The sequence below is a fragment of the Dermacentor albipictus genome, chromosome 6 (genome assembly GCF_038994185.2).
Source record: "Dermacentor albipictus isolate Rhodes 1998 colony chromosome 6, USDA_Dalb.pri_finalv2, whole genome shotgun sequence".
NCBI classification, from domain to species: Eukaryota; Metazoa; Arthropoda; class Arachnida; order Ixodida; family Ixodidae; genus Dermacentor; species Dermacentor albipictus.
The window spans coordinates 54608087-54631587 of record NC_091826.1 but is presented as its reverse complement, the minus strand read 5'-3'; the positions used below and the strand labels follow the sequence as shown (position 1 = coordinate 54631587).

General features: G+C 52.0%; 1 protein-coding gene across 1 annotated transcript in view; it reads right to left on the bottom strand.

Annotated features, from left to right (window-relative positions):
- The window catches only part of LOC135907789 (peroxidase-like), a 134227-nt gene that overhangs the window by 12592 nt on the left and 98134 nt on the right, over positions 1–23501 (bottom strand). The window contains exons 3-9 of the mRNA XM_065439523.2: positions 22852–23168; positions 9118–9347; positions 7802–7937; positions 4887–5110; positions 3524–3721; positions 2648–2803; positions 188–292 (exon numbers count right to left, since the gene is read on the bottom strand). Of these exons, the coding sequence (XP_065295595.1) occupies positions 188–292; positions 2648–2803; positions 3524–3721; positions 4887–5110; positions 7802–7937; positions 9118–9347; positions 22852–22868 (1066 nt within the window). The 5' untranslated portion in view covers positions 22869–23168. The remainder of the gene's footprint in view (positions 1–187; positions 293–2647; positions 2804–3523; positions 3722–4886; positions 5111–7801; positions 7938–9117; positions 9348–22851; positions 23169–23501) is intronic.

Below are 23501 nucleotides of genomic sequence, written 5' to 3'. Positions count from 1 at the left end.
TTGTGAGTACAACCTGTTATTTTCATGTTCATCTATGAAATTCTCGGGCGTATAGATTAAGTTGTTGCTGTATGCTACGAATTTGAGGGTTTTCAGGAACCCATTCAAGCAGTCTCGAGCAGCTTCTAGGCCAGAAGACCATCCGGATATCGCTGAAAAAAAAAATTAAGTTCGAACTTGAACTTACCGTCACCCTGCAGCGTTCGGAGCTTGAGGCTGTCGTCGAGCGAACTGCCGTACACCTGGGATCCGTCTATGAATGACGTCAGAGAGTCCATCTGCTGCCGTGGGCCTACACAGGGGGCGCAAAGAAAGCACGATTTAACGTGTTCCGTGCTACCCGGTATAAGAGTTTCAAAAAAAAAAATTATCAATAGGAAGCGAATATTCTTTGACTTTTTGGAAGCATGGCTCCCTCGAGAAGAAAGGCACGCGGACTTTCCTTTTGAAATTTCGGTTGTTTTTGCACCGTGACGCAGTTTTATACTTTGCAGACACGATCGCCGCAGCGCGTTATCTACGCACCGTACTTTCCTGTTTGCGGTGCTCATATCATGTAAGAGGCCTTTCGAGAAAGCCTTTTGGGAGAACGCATCGCCTATCTCGTAACTGCCGTTTCTTTTCAAGATTCCATGACTGCAGAACCCTGTGTCCCTATAGTCTTCGCACGCATCCGCTCACGAGCTGCTCCTGCAATGTCGGCGAGAACCTAAGAATGCAGCGGCAAATACACCGCTGTTCAAGTCGAAAAGAACTTGTGCAGATGGCGCCAGCGAATTGCGTCACGTCACTTGCGTGACGTCACGGCGCGGAGGGAAGCTTGCTTAAGCGTGCCCGGTATTCCGGATTACGCACTGTCGTTTGCGTGTTACCTTGTTACCGAACGCTGGTAGCTACATCTCGTGATGTTTCGTCTAAGCACAATCCCTTATAGATGCGTCCTCGTGTTCCACGAGTGTTGTTGTCGAAAAAGTTTGAAAAGGCACCGTGTTCATGATTGCGCCGCTACCAGAAATTTTCACCAGCAGCGAAGTAGCATACAATTGGTTACTGCAATAATAGCTCTGCGTTTGTCTGGTCGAGATGTGCGCCACTAGGTTGCGCTACCAACCCAACCGCTCGCGTTTATACGCCACCGGTAGCCCGGTAATCCGCAAACGCCCATTGCGTGTAACTAAATACCGAACGCACTAAAACTCTCTAGTCTGAGAACCTCGGGAACAAATTTTTTTTTTTTTTTGGGGGGGGGGGAGCTTGGAGACAAGGAGGGCAATGTGCACTGCAGTTATGTTGAGTGGAGCTTATACCGAATTCTTACGCTGTCACCGAGTGTGGCTGACTCGCACCCACGCCGACAGAGTCCTTTCCCAAAGTTTAGCGTTGGGCTGGTTGGTGCCGCATCGCCAAACTTTCGATAGACTCGGATTCAGTAAGGGCCAAATTCACAAAGCTTTTTCGATCGTAAGTGTTGTTTGGCATTCGCTCGCCGCGTTTGTTAATGATGTGTCTGGCATCATGATGCGCTGACATCTGCACTTACGAATAGGTTTGCGGAAAGTACTTTTCGGTGAACACGGTACCCGGCGCGCTGCAGAGCTTATTCTCCTATTTCGGCTTACTGCGCATCGTCCCGCGCAGCCTGGGGAATTTTTTATCCTGACCCCTGGCGGGGCGCACGCGTCTGACGTCACGAGTCTGTCCGCGGCGCCACAGATGACGGTGGTGGTTGCCAACGGACGCACGAATGGACGCGTTCAGCCCATTTCCTATTTCATTGCCACTGCTTTCGTCGGCAAACTTAAATGTGGGTGCCCAACCTTGCGCCTCGTTATGTCTTCTCTGCACAACGCATGTGATGTGGTGAAGCAGCGGTACAGGAAGAGATGCCGCGGAGTTAAGCGGCAAGTCGGGAGCACAAGCTTCGCAAGCGCCACGAACACCGCGACGTAATCACGCTCATATTCTTTTGCGCTGACGGCCTTCAACGACACGACCAATCCTAGAGTTTGTTGCTGGAGAAAAATAATTACCGAAAGAAAAAGCAATGAGAAAACGCAAAACAGAGAAAAGATTTTGCAAAGGAAGTTGAAACACCGATTTTGCGAAATGCATTCGCAAAGTTCTTGCTTTTCTTGTGTTCTTGTTTGACTTTCCTTGCGACCACAGTTTGTACAAATTTCTTCTAGTTTCGTTCTATTATTTTATTACCATCCTGCCTGCAGAGTGACCGATTCTGACGATAAAAGAGCGTTAGTGTTAATAAAACAGCGTTAAAAGAGCGTTAGTAAACCTGTCAGCAGGACAACCGGTGTTCAACGCTCCTCTCTTCGTAGTTGCGCTTAGAAGAAAACAACAGAATTTGGCGTGAACTTTGTCCAACTCGCTCGCATCACCATCTTTCTGTTGCTGTTTATTTGTTTTTATTTGTTCTTCCTCTCGTCCTCCCTCCCCCCCCCCCATATCCCTAACTTCTGTTCCACCACTTCTGTGAAGGGTAGCAAACCGGAAATGTGCGTCTGTTTAACATCCCTGTTTTCTCTCTCCCTCTCTCTCTTTGATCACGGCGCCAGTTCCCGCGCTTTTCTTAACGATATTAACGAATGGTAACGAACACTTACATCACAGATGGAGAACGGGTATCACTCACCGAGGCTGCAGAGCGGGCACCTGGCCGAGCGGGGGAAGTTCATGCAGTGCTCGCCGTATTTGCCGAAGAAGTGATCCGTCGGGGGGATGTCGAACGAGAAGCAGCGGGGCGAGCTGCGTGTCTCCGTCGAGCAGCAGTCGATCACGTCGTTCGGATCTGCACGAGGAACACGCGTCGTCACCGTTTGCGAAACGACTTTGTCACGGCGTCGGCGGGTGTCTCTGGTTGACTCGACGCGTCGGCCAAACCACATGTAACGCGTCTTACGACGCGGTTTCGACGCGCCTACACTTTAATACGCGCGATATCTACGCCGTTTTCGCCGCCTGAATGAGCTTCGCCCATGAATGTCTCCTTGGAATGCAAACGTCGTGGAACGCATTTCTACACCGATAAAGGCACAGCCAGGCGCGGAATAGACGCCATGCCGGAAGTGCGGTCCATGTGGTTTATCGCTAAAGCGGAAAACATCAATACAGATGTTTACAGATACTCTTACTCTTACTCTTTACAGATACTCTTACAGATACTTTTGCTGATACAGATACTCGTGTTCTTGTCACATCGGTTATTATATGATGATACTGTTTACGTACGTCAACATATTTGTTAGAAGTATCTAGTGCGAAATATAAAAACACGTGTAGCGAAATCTAGGTGTAAGTTAAAGGACACCTGTCGATAAAGCATCACCCTGAGCCTACCACAACAGCATACCTGACAGCCAAGAGGTTCTCTTGGATCATAAAACCACATTACTTATTGATTGCATACAAAACTATGCCATTCCGTACTATACTCTGCTACACTATGTTATCCTATGCCCTGCTGTGCTATACTATGCACGCAGGAGGTTGCCGCTGCGTTCACACTCACTCCCGAGGTCGACGATCTCTCCGGGCACGCTCGAGATGGGCGCCAGCGCGAAGTCGTGGTCCAGGAACTGTCCCCACTGCATGAGCATGTGCGTGGTGTCCCGCGAGGGCCGGTCCAGGTCAACGTGCACGGTGGTGGACACCATGCGAGGGTTGGGCAGGTCGCCGCCCGTCTCCGAGATGCGCGGGGCCGACACCCCTGCGCGGAAGGAGCGTGCGACGTCGCATATACGGTGTCGCTTTAGCAGGCGGGGCGCCAATTGCAAACACACACTCTCCCATCTACTCTCACTCTTTCTCACTATCACCCACTTTTCCCTCACTTCAGCCTGTACTCTCCGCCCCGAACCTCGCGCTTCTGCTCTTCACTTCATTTCTCATTGCCCGGCGGATCCTCCCATGCGGGGCCTAGAGCACCTGAAGACCTGGGAGGACTGGGAGACCCTGCTGCGCTCTGGAGACCCGGTCGTGCAAACCATGGCTACTGATCGGGCTGCCAGCGTTATGGATCGAAGTAACATAAACGCTTGAGTGCAGTGGGGTTGTGCAGGGGCCCGGGAGCCTGTGTGCTCCAAACTCCTCAGTGGGTACAATAAAGTTTTTATGATGATGATGATAATGACAGCGAGTTCTCGGAGCGAGGTTCAGAGAGCTGTTAGCATCAAGGCTGAAAGGACCGCGAACAGCGGTTAAATCTAACGTACCACTACTTGTTGCAGGGCATGTGACACGGATATTTCTTTCGGTGGGAAAGTTGCGAAATCGTGTGAAGAAAAGACCGCACAGGAAAGAGCGTCCGATAAAATTTAACCCGCCCCTTTACCCTACCCTTGTATGTTTTGATGAGGTCGTCCCCCTTACCCGCCCCTGCTAATGTTCATACCTTGCGGGCATACTTCTTTTCACCCCAAATGTCAACGCTCTTTGTTGACGCTATTTGACAACGCGAGACGCTCTTTCAGGTCCGGTCGTTTCTTCGCATGGTTGCGCTTCTTTTCCGACCCAAGAAGCGCTTAAATCGGGGAGTAACTTAAGCACCTGCTTTGTTTTATTAGAACATGATCTTGGATTGTAGCGCGAAGTGACACGGACAAAGACTAGAAGCAGACAGGACGAGCTAGTCTCCGTCCATGTCACTTCGCGCTACAATCCAAGATCATGTTACCGTACCAACTCGCCCAACTTTCTATCGTTTTGCTTTATGAGGCCTAGGTCTGCCGGTTACCGCAGCTGGCATTCGTGTGCCACGTAAGTGTAGTGTGGGGAAGCCAACTTCACTGTTTGGAAACACACATAAAAAAATAAAGGGGTGGGGGAATGGCGCATCGTAGTATAGGATGGACGAGGCTCGTCGTCGTCCTCACCGTCGGCGTATCTGGGCGGCAGCAGGCGGCGCATGCACGAGAAGGCGGCGCCCCAGTCGGGGTGCTCGAGGTTGTTGCACGAGCCGTCCGACTCGCGGAAGGGTCCCTGCCGGCACACGTGGTTGCTGAGCCGCTGGCAACGCTCGCGCACCAACTCCAGCCGCGACCCGGCGAGGTCGGTCCTCACCAGGCCGTGGAATTCGTCCTCCCAGAACATCTTCATCCTGCGGAGGGCAATCCGACGGCAGTCTTTTAAAGCCCGCTGCCTGCGCCTGTATTCCGGCTTATTCGCGGCTCCGCCAAACTTTCTCGGCCAACGTGGGTCTTATAGGCCGGCAACTACTTCATTTCTCTTTCCTTCATAGCGGGGTCTTACGTCTGAAGAGACGAGGGTAAGAACACTACACTAACCTCGTCAACGAGAGCTGATCTGTGCGACTGCTCAGAACAAGCTGTAGTAACGCATGGGAAAAGCAAAGCGGTAACCCCGCACCCTATATGTCACTTCACTTTTTCTCGTAGCAGAGAATGGCGTCAGGTTTAGTGCTCAAACTAGGGTACAGTAATACGTATTAGTGACCCCCTTATATGTAAAAAAAGTCCACCGTTCATGAAATACACAGCTACTAGCTGGCCAGAGGCCGTATACCTCTTTTACTAGGCCTAAAAGCTAACCATGTGGGAGCATTTTACCACGAGTGTTCTCGGTTTTTTTTATGTCGTTTTTCATTGCTTTTTGCCCTCGCGAAACCGCGCTTTCACGGCGACTTGGATTAACCACACAACGCGTTCGGTATAATATGCAATGAATAGAAATGAGGAAAAAAAGAAAAACTTCACGGGGGGGAAAAAAAAGTTGCAGTCTCGCCCGAAAGGCGGAGCACCGAGTGCGATAGCAAATCAGCGGACAGCCATACGGACTAAGGACAGTACATTTATCGGCCGTGCCATCTTGTAAACACTCGCTTGCTAACTAAATTTAACAAGCATTGTGTCAGTGCGCACAGCAAACATGATTATATCACACTAGAAGACCGCGGGCGCTCGCTGTCAAAACGCTGACGTTAGGGAGCGCGGTAGCAGCAGCGAGCGAAGCGACCTTCGCACTGTCTATCGCTTCAACGCAAGCCGTGCGCCCAGAACACACACGACGCACAAAGCTACGAGCCGTCGACGCTCCTAGAATCTGCCCCCAACGCAGATCATCGTCAAGATACGGCGGCGCGACCGCGCGCAGGCCCCACATACGCAGTTGCAGCCGGAGTAGAACGACGCCCCCCTTCCCTCCCCTCCACCCGGTGCCTCGTAACGTTGGGTGCCTCGCGCGCGACGGAAGACGGCGCGCTTCCTCCCCGCTTTCCTCCCTTTCGCACCGGTGAAATTGAGCCGCGATTGTCGCCTACCCTCGCACGCTTTCGCTCGAATATACACCACAGGTAGCGCGGCGACGGTGTTATCGCCCTTGGACGTTATACGGAACATCACGGCCATGGCGACGGCATAAATGCGCCTGGAATGTCCATATAATTGCTATCGTAATAAAAACTGAGCCCAGGTTTAGGAAAATGTAATGATTTTATTGTAATTCTTTTACTATTAACGCTTCGTCAGGGATGTGAGCGTCGCGGCGCCTTCGTAATCATCTAAACTGGCCGGTCGCGAGCGGCTGATGATAACAAAAGATAGGGAATAGAAGTGATGGAAAAGAACCCTTAAGTTATGCCGGCTCTGTATTAATACAATCGATCCAACGGCAGCAAGCTGCTTACAGGCGTTGTTTATGTTGCACGATTAAGTAATGGAAGGGGCTATAGTTGGTGCCCACGTTCGTGATTACCATCCATGTTCCCTTCTTCGTCTTCTTTTTTTTTTGGTGTCAAACTCAGCGCAACGTAATCATTAATCTTGCACGATATTCGAATATTGTGGCCTTGGATATTTGTTTTCCACAAGACAAACAAATAAACGTGTCGTTAAATAGAAGAGGTTACGCGCCACAAGCACCTTACGCACAACTTTGGCGTGATCGCGATTTGCATTTCGTAATGATTCTTCACATTTGCCGTTCTTTTTTTTTGTATTTGCCCTTCCTTATTTTCTCGCGTGACGCACCGCCTCCTTCAGTCCCGGATGTGCCACTAGCCGCGTCAGATCATCAGAAATGATTAGAATCCGAAGAAAGGAATCGTCGCCAAATACGGCTTACGTATTCTACACACGGTGGATGGCTGTATAAAAACCGTCTGCGCATGGCATACGACGCGTGGAAGGTTTGAGAGATCTCTCCTGCCGCTTGCATTCGCGACCAAAAACAAAAGCAGCGCTTACTTTTGAAAGATATGGGCGTGCGTCATGTAAATTAATATAAGTTTGTGTCATGCTTTATGTCGCAATGAATGGCGTGCTTGTTGCATGGCAGGCGTGGCAAATCTGGACGCGTATTGACAAAATTTTCTTACGCTAGAAAAATACCAGCCAATCCTGATTATGTACATATTATTAGCGGAGGCGACTGGCCAAATGCACATGACTACTTGCGAACGAAAAGTTTTGTGAATTCGGCCCCCGAACTTCTGATAGGAGGAGGTGGGGGCCACCAAATGAGCGGATACGTGGCATGTTTTTGCTAACAGAGGTCCTTACGCCTGCAAGTTGTATTTGTTATGCATGAAGATCTTCAGAAAGCGCCGCAGATCGAAAACAACTGCGCTGCAAAAACGCGCGGAGTGAGACTTCTGTGATGGCACTACTTGCGTGTGGCTTTCGCAGCGTCACCTTGTACGTGTGAAATAGAGTACTGTCGAGCTCCTGTTCAACGAACGCCTATACAACGGAATGACCTGTATAACGAACGATTTAGGAGGACCGAAGTACTTTGTAGTAAAGACGATTTTACTGTATATAGCCAAACTCACTTGTGCGACAGCAGGCGCGTGGTCTCCTCGAAGAGGTGCGCCATCTCGTCCATGGCTATCGCCTTGTCCTTGGCCACCCTCGTTTGCATGTGCCGGGCCGACGCTGGGCACAGCGGCACGGGAGACACCCGAAGACCTGCAACAAAGCACCACCCGGATATACGGTAACGCTGCGGTGCGATCAGAGCATAGCGGAACAGAGATGAGAGAGAACGAACGGATCGAACAAACATTAAGTGTGATTGCAATTTCCGTCACGTGGTTTGTATTTCATCCGCGTCGTAAGGTGTACATTGCGATTAAGTATTTCGACAAATACATTAATGTAGGTTAACTTAAATACATTCTGCGGTTTGACGTGCAAAAACGATGATCTGAAAGTCCTTGTGTGTTATGTTGCAGCATTCTGTGGGGTTTATATAGTTATTTGCGTGCTTTTCTTTTTCTATATTAACTGTTGTTTTTTCGAACCTGCTTACGAAATGTGCTTTGTTGTCGTATCGTTCGTTTGTTCGTTTTTTTCCCTATTACTTCATCTTATCATCATTAGACAATCCATTGATTGTGGAGAAGTCGGTGGTATAACAGTTACACACATTTCCCGTGTCATCAGAATAAATCTCTGACTCACGATCTGATTACGAGGCATGCCGTAGTGGGGGGACTCCGCGTTAATTTTGACCATCTGAGGTTCTGTAACCTACGCGCAAATCTAAGCTTACGAGTGTTCTTTTTTTTTTTAATTTCACACCCATTAAATATTCGGCAGCCGAAGCCGGGGTCGAATTGGCAGCGTCAGCAGTCCAACGCCATAATGACCGGGCTACAGCAGCGGGTGGACAAATACAGTAGTTGGAGAGAAACGGGAAAATGTCTAGTATTTGTCAATATAGATAGCGTATCTGAATCGAAAAATCTTCTTATTATAATGTAAAGTGCGAAGAAAGGACTCGACAATTTTTTTTTGATGATCGCTTGTGGTTAAACTTCCAAAAAAGGTAAAGGGTGATGGCCACAAGGGCGAACGTGGGGCCCGACCCCACATTCTAGGACGTCCCTCTCACTCGATACTAATTCACCAGTTGGGATGGGGAGAGGAGGGCGCGACGGAAGGAACAAGATGTGAACTTTGACGAGTACGTTGGTCATCCATATTAAGCTTATTAAAGCGAGTTGCAGAGATGACGTATGGACGAAGAGATCGGCAGCAGTGCTGCGTTTGTTTTACACGTTTCTTCGTCTTAAGTCCTGTCTGTAACGCGCCTTGCCGAGTTTAAGAAGGAGGTGACCGAAAACACGTGCCTATATATACGCACCCTTGGCGGCGTGGTTCTTCTCGATGGCCTTCTGCTTGACGATGATGCGGTGCGCCTCCCTGGCCGCCTCGTCGAGCATGTCGACGGGCACGCGGGACACGGTCGGCGAGCTCGGGTCCAACGGGAACGAGATTCGGGGCCGCCACAGGGGGCGCCCTCCGGGAGCCCGCTGGGCCGGCGCGGAAGGCACGAGGAGCATCACCGCGGCGGCGAGCACGGGGAGCAGGTGGCTGCAACGAAGACGTCTCGTTACGTCGGGCGAGACCGTCGTATAATCCGAGAAAACGTAAGAGACAGAGAGAGGCAAAGGCAGGGAGGTTATTGCTACACGGAAGCCGACGAGGAGCATCACCGCGACGGCGAGCACGGGGAGCAGGTGGCTGCAACGAAGACGTCTCGTTACGTCGGGTGAGACCCGTCGTATAATCCGAGAAAACGTAAGAGAGAGGGAGGCAAAGGCAGGGAGGTTATTGCTACACGGAAGCCGACGAGGAGCATCACCGCGGCGGCGAGTACGGGGAGCAGGTGGCTGCAACGAAGACGTCTCGTTACGTCGGGTGAGACCCGTCGTATAATCCGAGAAAACGTAAGAGAGAGGGAGGCAAAGGCAGGGAGGTTAGCTACACGGAAGACCACGAGGAGCATCACCGCGACGGCGAGCACGGGGAGCAGGTGGCTGCAACGAAGACGTCTCGTTACGTCGGGTGAGACCCGTCGTATAATCCGAGAAAACGTAAGAGAGAGGGAGGCAAAGGCAGGGAGGTTAGCTACACGGAAGACCACGAGGAGCATCACCGCGGCGGCGAGCACGGGGAGCAGGTGGCTGCAACGAAGACGTCTCGTTACGTCGGGTGAGACCCGTCGTATAATCCGAGAAAACGTAGGAGAGAGAGAGAGGCAAAGGCAGGGAGGTTAGCTACACGGAAGACCACGAGGAGCATCACCGCGTCGGCGAGCATGGGGAGCAGGTGGCTGCAACGAAGACGTCTCGTTACGTCGGGTGAGACCCGTCGTATAATCCGAGAAAACGTAGGAGAGAGAGAGAGGCAAAGGCAGGGAGGTTAGCTACACGGAAGACCACGAGGAGCATCACCGCGGCGGCGAGCACGGGGAGCAGGTGGCTGCAACGAAGACGTCTCGTTACGTCGGGTGAGACCCGTCGTATAATCCGAGAAAACGTAAGAGAGAGGGAGGCAAAGGCAGGGAGGTTAGCTACACGGAAGACCACGAGGAGCATCACCGCGGCGGCGAGTACGGGGAGCAGGTGGCTGCAACGAAGACGTCTCGTTACGTCGGGTGAGACCCGTCGTATAATCCGAGAAAACGTAGGAGAGAGAGAGAGGCAAATGCAGGGAGGTTAGCTACACGGAAGACCACGGGGAGCATCACCGCGGCGGCGAGTACGGGGAGCAGGTGGCTGCAACGAAGACGTCTCGTTACGTCGGGTGAGACCCGTCGTATAATCCGAGAAAACGTAGGAGAGAGAGAGAGGCAAAGGCAGGGAGGTTAGCTACACGGAAGACCACGAGGAGCATCACCGCGGCGGCGAGTACGGGGAGCAGGTGGCTGCAACGAAGACGTCTCGTTACGTCGGGTGAGACCCGTCGTATAATCCGAGAAAACGTAGGAGAGAGAGAGAGGCAAAGGCAGGGAGGTTAGCTACACGGAAGACCACGAGGAGCATCACCGCGGCGGCGAGTACGGGGAGCAGGTGGCTGCAACGAAGACGTCTCGTTACGTCGGGTGAGACCCGTCGTATAATCCGAGAAAACGTAGGAGAGAGAGAGAGGCAAAGGCAGGGAGGTTAGCTACACGGAAGACCACGAGGAGCATCACCGCGGCGGCGAATACGGGGAGCAGGTGGCTGCAACGAAGACGTCTCGTTACGTCGGGTGAGACCCGTCGTATAATCCGAGAAAACGTAGGAGAGAGAGAGAGGCAAATGCAGGGAGGTTAGCTACACGGAAGACCACGGGGAGCATCACCGCGGCGGCGAGCACGGGGAGCAGGTGGCTGCAACGAAGACGTCTCGTTACGTCGGGCGAGACCCGTCGTATAATCCGAGCAAACGTAAGAGAGAGACAGAGAGGCAAAGGCAGGGAGGTTATGGCTACACGGAAGCCCGGTTGGCAGGGAAGTTATGGCTGCACGGAAGCCCCGTTGACTGCACTGTACGGGTGGCGAAAAAAAAATTGTAGTCGCCCAGAGAGTAGTAGCACGAGGCTACGACTTCCGCCTAGACAAATTTCGGCCCACAACTGAGGTCGAACTAAAGAAAAAAACGTTCTTACGAGTGAATTCTTCGTAAGAGAACCTTCAAGCCAATTAATCCTGATGCTGCACATATTATGAGAGAAGGCGAACGGCCAATGGCAAAGAGCACTTCCGGACGAGAAGCTTTGGGAATTCGGCCCCTGCGCCGAATTGGCAAAGCATTTTTGTTATTCATATACAGTATGTATGCTGTTTATGGTTGGCTGAACACGTTCGCTAATAATATGTTCACCGTTATGATTGGTTAGAATCTTCTCTTGCGAGGAATCCTAGCGTAATAACTTCTGGTGAATGCGAGCCATGGGGCCGGGCAGAATTCGCAAGGCCTTATGGTTCGCAAGTGATCTCTGCCCGCTAATAATATCGCCAGCGTCAGGATTGCCTGGCATTTGCTCTTACGAACAGCATTAACGTAAGAGCGTTTTGCGAATGCGAGCCATGTGATACGGGCCGCGATTCGCAAAAAAAAAAAATGCTTTGCATGAACAATGCACTGCATCACGGGGTCATTTACAGAGATAAAATTAATTCTAGAGCAACCGCATAGTATAGTCTTCTGCATCTATTGCGTCATGCTGGACACACTTCAGAGGACAGGAAATACGTTAAACCAACAATGGACTTATTCACGGGTCGAACAAACCAGTAGGCTGAATTCCTACGCTCGATAACCCGTAAACCCCACATGAAGCCATCGTCTGTCAGCAGTACGTATGCAATAGCTCGGGAGATTTTGTCACTTCGTTCCACATGCGCTTGCACTGCTCCGGACACAACCACTTCGGACAATGGCCGATTATCGAAGCACGTCGCGAAAACCACCGGTTGTCCACCGCCTTCGTCCGGCGCACAGAGGACAGGCAAACTGTTTGTGGTCAAGCAGTGAGCAAGAATGCCAGACTCGGGAGGGGGGGGCGTAGGCGGGCAGGTCCACATGTAGGGCTGCTCAAACGGTGATGCTGTAACCACGCGGGGGAGCCTATATGACTCTCTTGTATTCGCATGGGCGTCGGCCCGTGGCAAGCAGTGAATATCGAAAAGAGATAAGCGCTGCACCAGGGCAGACTGCGTTGCCTGCGTGGGAAGGTGCGCGGTGTCGAACAGCTGCGTCTTAGCAGACTGTAGCCGAGTACCGCGACGCATGCAGGAAGAAAATGGGACGCATACGACTAGCGTATCGTTTGTGTCCTCGCGCTGGCCGCTCAACGTAACGATGTGAGTTAACCGGCGCACCGGTATCGCTGACAGGCTACCCTAGAAGTTTGCGTGTGTACATGAGTTTGATGTTTATTGGCACAGCGGCATCTCAGGCCGTACTCTAACATTACGCGTTGGGGTCATTCCCCATTCGATAATTTAACGCTGGTTGCGATGGCATATGATTCGACGAGCAGTGGGTGCTTCAGCCAGAATGAATGGACTCGTAATGTTGTTGAGTTGTGTCGTAGATCTACCGTAGACTCTTTTACACGAACAGATTTAGACTGCTTATAGACAACTTGTATATTACAGCTCCGTATTTTGGGGTATAATTCCGCTCCCTTATCGTCCACTAAATATGATATATATTTATAGGCTCGCGAGCTCCAATTTTCGACTGAATATGTGCTGCCGGTCGCCGATGTGAAAACAAAATGACCGTGATGTTCATTCGTCAGCAGAGCTTGAACACATGACGTAACAGGCTGCAATCGATCGGCGCTGGCAGCGCGCTCTAATCGCTGACTGTTGTTGCGGGGACTCGAGCACCACTGGGGTCCTCGAACTCGATTTTTACCTTGATTTTTACCACACAAGTGAGGTTGCCATCATTAACACGTCTTCCGCAGTCAATTCTAGCCAATAACTATGACACGGTTCTAGAACACGGAACCTACGCTAAAGTTCGCAACTTATATGATTGAAGGGCTCCGTCATATCATGGTTCTAGGTAGGCCTGGTACAGACAAGGTGTGCCCTTCAACATTGTACTTTGTACATGTTGTAAATAAACTTGACTTGACTTGACTTGACATGCAGCGTGCCCTGTGAACTTGAAGAAGGCGCGGGAAGTTGCAAACGCGTAACTATTTCTGTTACTTCGCGATCTTACTATAGCGGGTGACATATCCTGTACGTTAAATTAACCGCGTGCGAGTGAAGATAAGGCGGTAAACTAGCTCCCGCCGGCAAGATGCGAACGCGCAAGACGGCGTAGTTGTTCACTGAGCTATTCGCCTTGGCTCCCTCAAATATTTACGCAAGACCTCGCCGTATGAACGCCGCAGGCTATACGTTTAAGAATTCCTTTCTCCGAACGCTTTGAATCCTATAGAAGCTCTATCGGAATCCGGCGCTCGATCACTATTATACAAGGTCGGTCCGTGGCATTGACTCACATGGGTGCCGGACTCGGGAGAGTGACGTCATTATCCTCTGCGTCCAGGTACCAACATCGACTTCCCGGATGCTCACCAAGCGTTTTACTTTAACGCGCTTCGTTTAGCGTCATTGTGGCGCACTTTCCTTTTTCTTTCTTTCTTTTCTTGTTGATTCAGTGTACGCGAGAGAAACCCTGCTTCGTCTCCTCTGCAAACTCCGAGCGCGCGCATACCGTATACGGGTATTGTGCGCCTTCTCGGTCGTCCTCTACCGTCTGATGGTCATTCAGTGCTCGTTCTTTGGAAGTGTACGGCCGAGTTTTCTTTAGTGCGACGTGTAGGCCAACCGTCCAGACGGAAACTACAAGTTATGGGGCCACACGCTGGCGCGTGCAAGCAGTTTTTTTTCCTCTGCTCGAGGAGCAAACAATTAGATTGGCGCGTGCAGCCGTCAAAGAAGAATTCTGTCAGGGACCGCGGCGACCTTGGAGCGAGCGAGATTCGCTTTCCGCCTCCGTGGCACAGGAGAAAGGAAAGGCGGCCCCGCGTCTATGCCGCCGCTTTCTGCGTCTTCTGACCCGTCGTGGTTGGCGGCTAATTAGCGGCCGATGGCGCTGTGCTGCGGAGCGCAAGATGGCGGGTTCGATTCCCAGTGGCGGCGGCGGCAGCATTCCGATGAAGTCAGAAATGCGAAACCGCTCGCGCACCGCGAGCGTTCTTGTGCAAGGTAAGAAGCACACCATGTGCTGTCAATGTTATAATGGGACAATGAAGAGAAACGGTGCATTAGTTTCGAGCACGGTGTTACGGTATCCAAACCGGTGCCACCAGTGTTACGAACTTGTACCGCTGCACCACGATTACGGCTTTGTGGTCCCGTAGCGCTCGTCACCCGTTTCGTGACAGAGCGTTGGTAGCGATGACTCCGAGCCTGGCGTCGATGAGAATAACAAAAGGGACTTTATACATTATATACAGGTTATCATACAGGACATGAACGGGTCGGCACTGGGGCCGAGTGCTCACAACAAACGCGACTGTTCTCGCACGACGACGTCCGGCGAAAACGCGTTACACATCTCACCCCAGTCGGGACGACACTCTCTCCCGGTGGGGTCGGCAGATCCTGTTTCTCAGGCAGCGCGGTGCTGCTTTTATAATCCCCGAGCACCATTGTCACTGAAACGGCCCAATACAAAGTCAGCACACGACGGTCGTCCGAGGGGTCCAACCAGCGACCGCGCTGGCCACCCGGTTCAAAGTTCGCGCGCGCGGTGACCTCCAGGCAAGGGAGGTGCGGCGCCGGGCCGTCGGGCACACGCGGACACGTCAAAACACGCTGCTCCGCCGAGGCTTCTCCCGCACGAAGGCGCAGCATCTTGACTTGTGAAGGGAGAATTATGGCGCTCGCGGGATAGATTCTGCATCTTGCAGATTCGGGATCCGGGCTTGTGGTAATGGCACAACAGCATCCCCGCCCTCAGATAAGGCGCCGGGAAGACGAGCTGCCTCCACGTGGCTCGGATGCCAGGCGCGCACGTTCGTCAGGCTCGTCCAAGTTCACGTCCAGTGTCGGGACGCCAGGTAACATCACGTGCCCAGGTCCGACTCGCCAGGACAGGAGCTCTGCTCACCACGTCGTCGCCAAGGCACCTTGACCAGCTCCGCTCGGGTCGTTCCTAAGACCTTGCTTCTCGCCACTGGTCCCGCTTGGTCGTTCTGCAGCTTGCAAAACCGACCGGCAAAAGGCAACACCCAACACGAACAAGTGCCCTCTGTCTCCCGTCAAACACCAGACAAGGCCATAATTCAAATCAACCTAACTAAATTGTTTTCCCCTTTTTTCTCCCGCTGCAACAAGAGGCAGGTGTACGATCTAGCACACAAGGCTCAAACAATCAGTTTTCAAATCATCAACACAACAAAATAGAAACAATTAATAATCAGCAATAATAATGACAAATAGAATGGTCCCCTTGAAATCGCTTTGGACCGAAAACATACTTCTGAGGAAGCAAATGAGGTCATTCATTTTTCCCGGCGATATTTTCGCGGAATCTGAAGCTGCTTATATTTGCGACCCTGCTTATCCGTGTAGCGGCGGTACAATAAGCCAGGTTCCTTGCCAAATGAAACCCCCTTTTTTTCCACTCCCCGTTTGACGCTCTTCCTCAGATCGGCTAATGAACAATCTTCCTGTTGCTCGCGAATCAGACTTTTTCTTTCAACTGCAGCCTGCTCCTGCCGGCTGGCGGAAACCGGAGCGAGTGCGGAGCCCGCGTCGCCTAATTGCGGCGTCGAGTCTATATCGCGGCTAGCACTGCACGCGTCACTCCCACTCACTTCCAGGACCCGCTCGTCTAGGCCAGCCTCCGAGCTCTGCCTCTCCCGTGACTGCTCGCCACTCAAGTTACCGTGATCGGTCCGTGTGCCGCACCGCCTTTCGCTTCCCGACGCTAAGTCAAGTTCCCTCGATAGCGGGCGCGCTTTGGATCGCGTGGGGGCCATGTACGCCACGTCGGCAAAGAATGATTTGCCCTGATCCCTCAGCAGCTGCTCCGAGCTATTTGAGAAAAGGTAGGAAAATTGCTCCGGGAGGGCGGCTGACACAGCGGCTTCGGTGTTAAGTTTCCCAAATTCTCCTTCAATGCTAACCGTTGCGATCGGTAAACAGACACTCTCCTTCTCGGCCACTTGCCGTATCCTAACGCACTCTCCCGTAAAATCACTCGAGGAGACGAAAGACGGGTGAACAACGTCCATAGTTGCTGCAGAGTCCCGCAGTGCTCGGCACTTCTTGCCGTTTACCTTAATTTCCTGCACATAGGGCTCCAATAGACGTATGTTCTTGTGAGTTTCCCGTATCGTTGCAAAAGCAATTCTCTCTGGGCAGCTTGCAGCGATGTGCCCTTGCTTTTTGCAATTGTAGCAGGTTAACGGTCTCCGTTTTTCAAAAGAACGCGTCATTTCGTTTCGCTGTTTCGGACCATCGTCATCATTCTGAGATGCATTCTGTCCATCCCTTACAGTTTCTTTGGGAAGGGACTCGTCGTCCTGAAACTCGCGACGCGTGATTTCCTTCCGTTCGTCGGGCTTCCCGTAAAACACATCTCTTCTATCTGCTTTTTCTACACGCACTGCCTTGCTGTGCAAGCTGCGGCGGGTGTAATACTCTTCCGCTAACTCTGCTGCCTTGTTTAGCTTAACCTCCTTTAGCCTATCTTGCAGCCAGAGCCGGACATCCTCATCAATGCAACGGTAGAACTGCTCCAACGCGATGCATTCGACAATTTTGTCGCGGTCGTCGTAAACCTCTTCGCCCTTCAGCCATTCCACCAGGTCGGCTTTTAGACGAAACGCGAAGTCAACATTCGACTCCTTACCCTTTTTTGCATACCGGAACCTCTGCCGGAAAGCTTCGGGCGACAATTTGTACTTCCGCAGTAGCGCTTCCTTCACATCACTGTAGCTCTCAAACGCCTCTTTCGATAAGCAAGTTATTACGTCTGATGCCTCCCCAGGAAGCAACGCTAACAGATTCTGTGCCCAAAGGGATCGCTCAATGCTATTCCGTTCACACACGTGCTCAAATTTCACGAGGTATTTGGCCATATCCTCTCCGACGACAAAGGGTGGAAGTTGATCGCGTATTCTTGGAACATTAGAAGTGAGACTAGGCGCCGGCGAGTTATTTCGGATCTCCAACTCTTTCATTTTAAGCTCGTGCTCACGTCGCTGCCTCTCTCTCCTTTCCTCCTTTTCCTCCTCGCGAAGTTCCTTTTCCTCCTCGCGACGTTGCTGTTCTCTCCTTTCCTCCTTTTCCTCCTCGCGACGTTGCTTTTCCTCCTCGCGACGTTGCTGTTCTCTCCTTTCCTCCTTTTCCTCCTCGCGACGTTGCTGTTCTCTCCTTTCCTGCTCGCAACGTTCCTTCTCCTCCCTTTCCCGACGTTCATTGATACCCGCCAAGGCCTCAGCGGCTTCCTCAGCCGTTACGTCCCCAGTCCTCATGACCTCAAGGATCGCATTCTTTCTTTTGGTTGAGCCCAACTCAATGCCCAACTCCTCACAAATTTCGAGAAGTTCCTTCACCTTGTACTTCTCCATCGTTCACACTGTCCTCCTGCTGTTTACCCTTTTTGAATATACCTGCCGTACGCTACTATAACACTACTAGTAAGACATATGCAAGTATTTCACACACTGCCCTGTTTACCCTCTCAGCATCCCCTGGTTTTCAAAACACTCTTACTAGGCTTGAAACACACAAGGTTAAACACAATGCAACACCAAGTCAATCCCTGAGCTACTATAACCTGTGTCAGAGAAAGTCTGGTGTTTGAGGTAAACTTCAGGCACTCACCGCGCCGAGGTAGCTGATGCCGGTCAATCCCGTAGCTGCCATCCAGTGTTACGGTATCCAAACCGGTGCCACCAGTGTTACGAACTTGTACCGCTGCACCACGATTACGGCTTTGTGGTCCCGTAGCGCTCGTCACCCGTTTCGTGACAGAGCGTTGGTAGCGATGACTCCGAGCCTGGCGTCGATGAGAATAACAAAAGGGACTTTATACATTATATACAGGTTATCATACAGGACATGAACGGGTCGGCACTGGGGCCGAGTGCTCACAACAAACGCGACTGTTCTCGCACGACGACGTCCGGCGAAAACGCGTTACACATCTCACCCCAGTCGGGACGACACTCTCTCCCGGTGGGGTCGGCAGATCCTGTTTCTCAGGCAGCGCGGTGCTGCTTTTATAATCCCCGAGCACCATTGTCACTGAAACGGCCCAATACAAAGTCAGCACACGACGGTCGTCCGAGGGGTCCAACCAGCGACCGCGCTGGCCACCCGGTTCAAAGTTCGCGCGCGCGGTGACCTCCAGGCAAGGGAGGTGCGGCGCCGGGCCGTCGGGCACACGCGGACACGTCAAAACACGCTGCTCCGCCGAGGCTTCTCCCGCACGAAGGCGCAGCATCTTGACTTGTGAAGGGAGAATTATGGCGCTCGCGGGATAGATTCTGCATCTTGCAGATTCGGGATCCGGGCTTGTGGTAATGGCACAACAACGGTATAGTGGTAGTTTAGACTTACAAAAAAGTGTGCTTTAAAAAACTTTATTTTCGTTTTTTAGTTGCCCGGTGGTGTTCAGACTAATAAGAGATACAAGGAAAGTATAAGTTCCCAACCCTCCTCTCCATTTAATTTCGAACTGAAATCCCAGCTCCGGCGCGTCAGTGCTACGTCAGAGACTTCAAAGAATGTTTTCCTATTCGGACTGCTGTGGCTGTGTGGACGTTCTCGAGACTTACTAAGTTAGGTCTTTTGGTTATATATTAGGATACCGTTCAGCTAATCTTTACCGATGTAAAATTTACTAAGTTAGAGCCAACGCCGTCAAAATCCGTGACGTCACTGCGAGCTGGTGCGGGATCATGAGGCCGACGTCACCACCCGTCCTTCAATTTCTTTTTTTTTATTTTTTGCGTCTTTTCTGACTTACCATGCCTACTCTGATTATAGCGCTAGATCACTTGTGACGCAGAAGGGTGATGTATTAAGACAGATGATGTATTTCTATTTCTTACGTGTCCCTTCTATCCTTGAGCCCTCCACTACGGCGTCTCTGATGTACATTGTCTCGCTTCGTGCGACATTTGAAATGTTCGTAAGGAGACTTACCGAGAACTCCTAAATATAGGCTCCTATCCGCGCCACGGAATCGTACAGCAGACAAAAAAACAGTTAATTGCACCACACTCCGCGTTCCACCGTGTGTTAGCAGTTGACTGACAGATCATGGTAACCATTGACTATGTTTTAAGTATCAATGCTCTGGCCTCTTGAAATGTCAGTTGCTCCAGCTCGATCAGACAAAGCGACAAATGCTCATACGAAGACATTTGCATTTGCTTTCGTCGTCCTGCGCATGGCCCACTGGAGAGTTTAGATTTAAAGATCAATGTACTATACCAACTTCAGGGAGCGAGTTTGCGAGGGAAGCGAGATTGATGTTGCACAGTGGAAGGACGCGGATCAGTTTTGACGACGAGGGCTTCCTCAGCGGGTACCTGAATAGTCCAGCTATACGGAGGGGGGGGGGGGTCCTTTCTTTCTTTCTTTTGCACTCATCTCTCTCACATGAATGCGGCCGCTGCGGGTGGTATACTCGTACCCTCGAACTTGCGCTTAGCAGCGGAATGCCGTAGCTCTGCCCGTCCTCACCGTCACGGGTGCCAAAAGGTCACGACGCGAAGCCACCTATCATTAATGGCGTAGTCCACAGTTTCCGCACCAAGGTCGTGCGGTAGGAAGGGCGCTCGCCAAGCTCATATTGCATCTGCGCAGGGTACTCAGGCCGGCCGGCTGCCGCGTAATTGAATTCGTCGTGCGTATCTCGGCCTGAGGCAACGACGTGGCCGGCTCTGCGGTCGGGTTGCAACATGGACGCGCGCCGCAGTACACACGCTGAGCACCCGGAGAATACATCGCGGAGACACCTTGCGTTACGCGTGCAACGTGGCGTGTGAATTGAGCAGGCCAGCGCGTACAGCACGGCATGTTATCCAGTGAAACCTGTTGCAAGGCCGTGTCCCCGCATGCGTGCCGACGAAGAAAATTGGACCGTCAGGTCTGGGCTGCCCCTTTCGCTCGGACCACTCGTGTAAGACGCATTACCGACAAGCCCACATTGCAACCCTCGCGAAAGAAGGGGAAGGATTGGAAGAGTATCGTTGCATTACCCCGACTAGGTCTGAGCAATGGCGCTCACGAAGCTCTTCGGCGTTCATTTCGACGAGGGACGCATTGTCGCGCGCTGACGCTAGCGTACTCGAGACGCTGTGCAATCCGCGACGAAACTGTTCGAACTAGTTCTTCACTCGGCTGCCATTTCACGGAAGGTGTCAAGGCGGATGTGGGCTCATAAAGAAGGCCACCGAAAACTAAGGTAAAGCGGCGTCAAAGGTGGCACTAAGATGTGGGTATAACACTGGCGCGAGGATCAAGCTAACTTAGAACTGAGGTGAAACAGCGCGAAAAAGACGAGGACACAAGGAAACAAATACCACATACAAGCGCTGTACCACATACAAGCACCACAAACAGCGCTTGTATGTGGCATTTGTTTCCTTGTGTCCTCGTCTTTTTCGCGCTGTTTCACCTCAGTTCTAAGTATGAACCAACTAGCCCTCATCAAGATCTTACTAATCAAGCTAACGTTGCTCCGCACTCGAATTCAGCCCGTTCGGTTCCCCGACTGTGAGCTGAAATTTGAAGGGCGCGCGAATGCGTCAACAAATGGCGGTTTTGTCTCCCGCGTTGTCAGGTTGACCAGAGTACTTTTCGCATTGGCAGCGCTGCGCCGAAAGCTCAAGAGTCCAATGGATGCCCTTTAGCAAGTAAGTATACACAGACGGTTGTTTGAAGCTTTGTCGCAGTCACGGATGCACGCGTGCCCACGGAGGGCGCCTCCGGCAGCGATGAACGTGCAACCGCGAATAACCGGCAATGACCTTTTGAACCCGGGGATGCGGCCGTTCGCGCTTTCCTGGTGCCACGCAGTTCTTATAATACCGCAACTGTAGTGTGCGGCATAAAATTGTGTTTAATGACTGCGTCGTGGGTGCGAGGCCCTGCAGGGGACCATAAAACATAGGAGCGTCGAGTTGACGCAGTAAATGCCTTTCTGGGGCCTGAAGCATTAAGCAACAGCTATCCATTTCCGGTGCCCAGAGCCTCCTGAACGTAGGGACTTATTTGCCTCGTTTCGCGAATGCATGTTCGCTGGAGAGAACAGAGTTTGCGCGCACAAGCTACAGTAACAAAAGAAATCAAAGCCCTCAACGGATGAAAGTCGCAACTGCTGCCTCGACGGCCCGTCACCGATGGAATTCGCCAAATCAATTTAAAGCGCGCGCGCTACAAGCTACATATTGGCGATCCTATGACAGTACGCATTGTCGCGTGAAAAAGAAAAAGAAGAAGGCTCGCAAGGAATGTGAAAGTCTGGAAGTGTGGGTGGTTTTGATTCATGTCTTACTTTAGCGCCAGCAATGGACCGAAATATCAGAAAGAGATCACAAGCGTCGCTCGTCGTGGTTTCTTTAGCTCTGCTATGGACTGTCAATTTTTTTTTTCTCGCATAAGTGACCTTTTGCTCACGCTAGCGGACATGTGTACAGCGTAGTATGAAGATAACACCGTATAAACAACGCTACATGTAGTCGTGCGCAAAGGACAATTATGTAGTGCAAATTAGGACCGCGCATAACGGTTACTGAACTTTTTTTTCTTTCGCTCTGGAGCAAAGAAGGCTAAATACGGAACGCAATGCCGCGGGGAGGCCAGGAAATACTGCGACGCACGCCAGACTATAGTTACTGAGCTTCATCACATCGCGTCGATTGGAGAAAGCGTGAACCCGATGGGCGTATACGCGCCGTGTGTCTCACTCGCCGGGAAACCGCGCAACTGCTGAGCCCTGCCGAGCAAACTGCATATGTACCGGAATGAAGACGACGTGAACCCGAGGAGAATTTGATTGCACGGTAGCGCTACGCTGGGCATGATCATGTAGCCGATTTAGTGAGAGACCCACAACGTGACGACGCGATGACTAACGGCAACGGGTTCCCAAACTTCGATCACCTTCAAATTCGATCTCTTTTTTTATAAACCATACTTCTTCCCCGCTATCATCGATCCCCGTATTAATTAGTCTGGACGCTACGCATGCAATGTTGCGCAGAACGTTGCGCAAAAGTGAAATGATAATAATAATATTTGGGGTTTTACGTGCCAAAACCACTTTCTGATTATGAGGCACGCCGTAGTGGAGGACTCCGGAAATTTTGACCACCTGGGGTTCTTTAACGTGCACCTAAATCTAAGCACACAGGTGTTTTCGCATTTCGCCTCCATCGAAATGCGGCCGCCGTGGCCGGGATTCGATCCCGCGACCTCGTGCTCAGCAGCCCAACACCATAGCCACTGAGCAACCACGGCGGGTCAGTGAAATGAAGGCAGCGAAGCACGCCCACGGGTTACAAAACAGAAGCGAGAAGCAGCGCGTCTCGGAAGAACCGAGCCACTCACCCTGGAACAGACGACATGTCGGAGGAATTCGCGTAGACGGGCGGTGAATAGGCGTCCGCAAGATCCCGGGCGGGTCCCGTCAATGCCAGGATGGTCTGGCGGCGGTCTCGGCTGTTGATGCTGCTGCTGCTGCTGCTACCGCTGGGGCGTCGAATACGCGCCCTCGGCGAGTCAAGGGCGCTGAGGAACCGACGGTCAAGGCCTGCCCGGCGCGCGCACCTCACGCGCAGGCAAAGAAGTGCTCGTTGTCGCCCCCGTCGATGCACCGGCGGACTTGTGCAGCTGCGTCTCCTTCGGCCGCCGGATCCTCGGCGTGCCTGCGTTTTAAGTGGGCAACCGCACGCGCGCGTGCTCAAGACAATCCGGTATAGTGACGGTCGGTTCGGCGGTGAAGGTGACGGTCGCCGATATTGACGCCTCCGCCGCGCTGACCGCGGACTCGTGCCAGGCGCCCTCTGGCAGCCCTTCGGCACGTCTTCGACGTCAGGGTTTGGGAAACACCTTCTTCCTCCCCCCTTCCTCGTTCGAAACGGCGGCGGGTATACTACGCGCTAATGCGCTATACTATACAACCGCTCATTAGGCTTAGCGTGTACGCGAGCTGCCGCTCTCCGGTCGGGGTCGAAGACGCTTGACCCGACCGCGCGCGC